The sequence below is a fragment of the Myripristis murdjan genome, chromosome 1 (assembly GCF_902150065.1).
Source record: "Myripristis murdjan chromosome 1, fMyrMur1.1, whole genome shotgun sequence".
NCBI classification, from domain to species: Eukaryota; Metazoa; Chordata; class Actinopteri; order Holocentriformes; family Holocentridae; genus Myripristis; species Myripristis murdjan.
The window spans coordinates 36,461,123-36,467,122 of NC_043980.1; the positions used below are offsets into that span (position 1 = coordinate 36,461,123).

At 45.2% G+C, this 6,000-nt stretch overlaps 1 protein-coding gene across 1 annotated transcript in view; it reads right to left on the reverse strand.

Moving 5' to 3' along the window:
• Positions 1–5,785, reverse strand: part of sorcs1 (sortilin-related VPS10 domain containing receptor 1) — a 146,545-nt gene extending 140,760 nt beyond the window's left edge. The window contains exon 1 of the mRNA XM_030062837.1: positions 4,973–5,785. Coding sequence (XP_029918697.1) covers positions 4,973–5,719 — 747 coding nt within the window. The 5' untranslated portion in view covers positions 5,720–5,785. The remainder of the gene's footprint in view (positions 1–4,972) is intronic.
• Between the last annotated feature and the right edge of the window lie 215 nt (positions 5,786–6,000).

Consider the following 6,000-nt stretch of genomic DNA (forward strand, 5'->3'; position numbering starts at 1 on the left):
AACATCGTCTTGAAGTGAACATAACAATGTCTGCGCTATCCAGTGTGACACGAGGACATCCATTAAATCTGGTCGAAGCAAGACATGCTCCATTGGGGCATGTCCTATATCTCTTAGAGCAATCAAAGCTCAAGAGCAAACTTCTTAGGTTGATTGACAGTATGTCAGCATGAATCCGTCTAGGATTGAGTGACAGGCCAAAGTACTTAATGCCTGACATTTCGACAATGTAAATAATACTCTCCTGGCGCATGTTTTATATCCATATACGTAATCTGCCACGGGTCCCGCTGCGAGGGTGCACTTCTTTTCCTGTAACCTTTCTCGCAGAATCTCATTGGTGTTATACCAGCAGCCAGAATTCTGCATTTATTTGTAAGATCAACTGCTTTTCCCACTCAGTGTTTTCATCACGGCGGAGCTGTTTGCTGAAACTCGTGTGTGACGCTGACACGGTAAAATGACAGAATGCAAGGGTAGCAGCAGAGCGTTCCTATTTCTTCTCATGCCTTAATGTGTGGAGGACTTAGAAAAATCTGTGAAAACTCTAATCTGTACAAATTAAGTCCTACACCAGAGCCTGCTTACATAGTGAGGGGCATGCAAAAGACATTTTCAATCCAAAGACTGAAGCTACAATAACTCAAACTGCAAAAGCAAACACCATGTAGATTCAACCGATAAACATCTGGCACATGCAATTTAGACAGCTGTGAGGGCCATGTAGACTCAACCACTATTTTGCATGCTTATTCCACACATTTGTCAGTCGACTTTAAAAGGTCCACACTGAATTTGTCCCTCTGTCATTTTCATTATTGCAGCTTTAATGATTAAAACAACACTTTTGTGCAATCAGTTAAGAGTCAGTTACCAGTTGAGGTTAGGGGTGAGGCCATACACATTACACAAGAGCCTGTGATTGGGGGAAAAACATGCAAATAAAGAACAACAAATGATGGTGGACTTGTTTTGTGATAAATTTTCTTATTCCCCTGGATAAATTGGCCAAACAGACAACATGATATCATGCAGAGATTAATTATGCCATGATAAAAATGCTCAACTCTCTCGACTATAATTTGGTGTCAGTCCCTCAGAATTGAAGAACAAGCGTTTCTTTCTAGAGTCGCCATTTTATGCCAGTTTTCAGTTCTCCCAATTTCTCCACCCACAGTAGCCTCAACAGACCGGACAAGAAGTGCTGGGTGTTGAGGAAGGGGTTTTTCTTGACTGGAAAAAGTCTTACTCTCTCCTGCAGTGCTATCATTTTGACTAATACCCTCTCCACCTACACATGCAACCCACAACTGGAAGCAACAAGTTTACACCCATTCTCTAGTGGTTGCAGAAACCCAGTCTGGGAAATGTGGGAAATAACTAATTCAAGTCGAGGAAGACGAGGGTTGTGAAAAGTCAGCACAGCGAAAATGTAAATTACGACACTTAATCACAAAATAACCAATGGAATACCCCGAACATCACAAATCAGTGTTATATAACAGTGTAACAGTCTCTGAAGATGGAATTTTCTTTTATGGTTAGGCAAGCAAATGAACTTCAGTGAGGGTTACGATGTGGGTCATGGTTTTACATGGTAAAAAAAAAACTTGGACCATGAGTAGCTCATGGCTGTTGGCAGAGACTTCTCCCAACGTGGGGACTGAAGTCAGAACACTCAGAGCTGGAGGCAACAGAGTGTATATGGTCTTCCTCACCATCAACCAAAGTCTCGCTGAACAGCATGCAGCAGCTTACTGTCATTGTTCATAGTTCAGTGCAAATTTATATGCAGATGCAAATGAAGTGCATACATTCTCTGGTTGAATTTTCACACATTGCAGTGAGCTCAGGCAGAGAGATCCCATGACGCCTATCTCGAAGTCAGCATCTCCATGCTGGTAGTACGCGATCGTACCACTTTATCATCATGCACTAATGTCAGCATGCTTCCAGTGCTTTGTATGTGTGCGAGCCCATTTTGATCTGCATGAGCATTCGTTTGAAGGCATGTAGGTTTGGGTGGGCGGGATGAAGGGAGGGGCGCAATGTGTATCTATGCCCCTTATGCAGCCTTGTTTTTCTAAAAATTACATTGTGTGACAACTAAGCTGCACTCTCAATTACATTTCGAGGGGAACATATTCTGGCTCAGATTATGTTTGTTTGCAGTGTATCGCAAGAACGTTTGGAGGCATTTCGTCTGAAGCCCGCAGCAGGAGGAAGGCGGGGTGGTGGATGGATCCAAGTGCTTTTTATGCCTAAACCTAACCTTTCCCTAACCTTAACAAAATGTTTTTTAATGCCTAACTTATACCTAAACTAAACCTTTTCCTAACCTTGACCGAGTAGTTTTGGTGCCATCCAACATGACATACAAGATATGTTGATTAGTCTGTGATACGTCAGAGACAAACATAATCTATGACGTAATTAAGAATGCAGTTTAGACATAAAGGGATGTAATTTTTAGGAAACAGGGTTGACTATGAGAGGGGCATATGATTCCACTGAGGCCACTATGACCCCCACACCCCCACCAATCTGGCATGCAGGCATACAAACATATGGGGCTGTTTAGATTCAGAATATGTAAATGCCCTAAGGGTTAAATATGAACTGCAGCACAATCTGTACCCGTCCACTTTTTGCTTTAGTTCCACGGTACGATGTCGACTCATCTGTTTAGTTATACTGCGGCTCAGATGGTAAAGACCGAGGATGTCTGTTTCTGCTTATAGCAACAACTCTACATATTTAATGCAGGATCCTCTATTCTCGCTCGTCTCTTCTAAGCTGTTTGCATCAACTGAAAGAACAGGGGCAAATTGCTTCATAGTCATACAAGTGGCATCTATTCCTATCACAAAATCAAACAAGGGCTGCTAAATAGTAATGACAGTTGCGTTTTGAGGGTAAACACAAATAGGCTGCAGTGCACAAGCAAGATAACGATGAAAAATCAAAAAGTCCTTGAAACAGTTTGTGATTTTTTTTTCTCTCTCTACCAAGCCTTAACTCCACTGTAAGGTCACATTTTGTCACGTCTTAATTTCTCAAGCCCACAGAAACACCTGAGGCATAGGATGGAATTTCGGTCAAAAGCACAAGAGAGGGCATGGAAGGTGGTGATATGTGTTTGAATGTAATTGGTTTTGTTACAGACAGGGCTAAGTGGCGTGGGTGTAATACGGAGCTCTGCAGTTGTGAAGCAGTCAGAGTCAAGTCCCCGGAGCAGAATTTGGGGACCAATGTAGGGGTCTTCATTCACACAGAGGTCGAGGGGATGGGGGGATAGATCATTTGATATGTTGTATTGCCCTGAATTCTCAGTCCAGCTTCATCATTGCTTCATATGATGCAGTGCTAACGTAAACTGTGGTAAAGTCTAAGATTATCATTTAAATACACTTGGATAAGGTTTGCAGTTTCCTCCTTACACTCCTTCACCACACATTTAGAACACAAAAGGCTGCATAAAACACAGCAGGTAAATACATGCAAAAATGTGTGAAAGTGAACTGATGAGTACACCGTGGATGACATTCTGCAAATTGATACATCCAGTAGAGCGACTGCATTATAGCTGCAAGAAGACAAAGAGTCTCCTTCATGGACTACAGAGAGAGTGTCGGCCGTGTGCAACAGCCTCTGGTTGAGAGGATGCGCATTTCAGCTTCCTTGGGACTATTCTCAACAGAGGCCTCAGGTTGAATGAGAACACTAAGCAGATTATTCAGCAACTTACTTACCTGCTTTAGAGGCGAGAGCACCCACAAATGGTCCCCCCACCCCCCCCAATCCTGAGGAACTACTTCACCTGCAACACTGTGAGCACCCTTATCTTTTCATTCCTGGCATGATATTAAAGGATCTAATGCCAGCAAGCAAGCAAGCAAGCTGAGAAGAGTGGCCGCCCACTGCTCAGAACTCCGCAGGCAGTGGTGTTCAGGCCTATGGCTCACGCAAGCTGGCTCAAAAAAAAAAAAAAAAAAAAGAAGGGAGGAGGCAGCTGAAATTGCTTAACCTCTCCCACAACCTACAAGGCTACTTGAAAATCCTGCCCTCTGGTCAGAGCTACACCGTGCTCAACGTGCACGGATTTATCCTCACATCAATTCGGCTACTCAAACTGAAGAGGCTCCTGAGCTAAAGCCCCAAAGTCTCTCCTTTGTCTGCCTTGGAGGTCACTTTCTCCCCCTCTCCCCGGGACTCACAGACTGGAATTAGATGAATAAAGGCCAGTAACACCAGACCAGGGATTGGGAACTACAAAACTAGGAACACTAACTCTGTCAGGCATTGTTTAATGAATTGTTGAGTATGCTGGAGTATGTTTCTGATGTTCTGCATACAGTAAAAACACAACTGACTGAAATATCACTGATGTCAGTGAAACTCCATTATCATAGCTTCTCGTTTAAATTTTCTCTAGAATTAAATTTCTGATGTGAGGTCCACTATCATGCTTTATTTTAGACATGTAGTCTATATAGTCCCACTGTGGACTATTCCAGAGTCTTCATCTGGATTTAAGACAAAAATAAAATAAGAAAAAGGAGGGGAAGCAAAACAATGAAGAACGTTTCACACAGAATAAAAGGTCTGCAGGCTGTGTGAATCACTGAAAAGTATTAGACAGTAGCGCAATTCAATTAACAGATTATAGAGACGGAGTTGGCAATTAAATTGGAGAAGCTACGCAGGAGAAAGTATGCGCTCTTTTGCCTCTTCTCGTCTCTCTCGTTATCTATCTCTCTCACACACGCGCGCGCGCGCACACACACACACACGCGCGCGCACACACGCACGCACTAGAGGATTTGGTTGTTGCTCATTTCATCTGAGGGCGGTGTGCCAAACTGGCGGGGAACATCAGCGCATTTTTTCATATCCACTGACAGGCGGCCGTGGATGCGCGCCCATGCCCAAACGATGCCTGTAGCATCAGACGTGCAGATAAATGACTTACGCTGCTGTTCTGGCCGGACCAGTGCACCATGGCCTGGTTGTGAGCTGAATCCCCGGTCAAGGCGAAGGTGGAACTGGCGAGTTTGAGCTCCTCCTGCCTGGAAGCAGCCGCTCTCCGGTCCTCGCCGCTCCAGCGTAATTCAGAGCGCGTCACTCTGCGCCCAGCCGGAGAAGTGATGCCCTCTCCCGGGTCTTCGCTCTTGGTGTAATCGGGGGACGTGGCTTTATTATCCCCCCGGTCACCACTGTTCCTTCTCGTTCGCTTTTTGTACCGGATGGCAGAGGCTAAACCCGGGCGAGCTCTCCCGACACCCGTCATCTGCTGACCACTCATTTTGGCATCAGAAACTTTCATCTTTCGCAGGGCAAACTCACTCTCACCGACCGAAGTCCCCTCTTTTGAACGAAAACTGTCAGTATTCCGTTTTAGCCTTGGCTGGGTGTATTCCGCACGGTTCCGAAGGCATCCAGCGGACCCAGCTGCGCAACTGAGCCGCCGACTTTCGGCACCTGCCGGGTCGGCTCTCCCTGCCCCGTCCCCATTTTCAAAAACTTGCGATGTAAACCCTGTTGCGAATTCACTTTTGTCAAATTTCAGCAGTAATTCCTGTGCACGCCACTGACTCCCGGGCTGGCATGATCTGCAAGTTATCTCTGATTTGGCGGCATGAAATACAGAGAATATCACCAAAAGCAAAAACCAAAGCGCACTGTGCCACTTCGGGCAAAATCTGACCTCCCTCTCCATTGCTGCTGGCAGAGAAAAAAGATGCTCTGGATGCAAGTCCCTTTCCGCTCCTCTCTCTCTGCCTTTGTGGTTGGAATTTGGCGTGCGGCTACAGAACTGCTTCGGAAGTTGCGGCGTTGCCCAAATGCTGTGTTGTAAAAAGTGCGGCGGAGCCAAGTGGTCCAAGTTGAAGGATTTGATCAAATGAAGCCCCGCACGCATGGGGGAGGAGCTGAGGATCCAGACTGAGAGATAGAGAGAATGTTGCGACTTTCTCCACATTGATTATTTTCCTCCATATG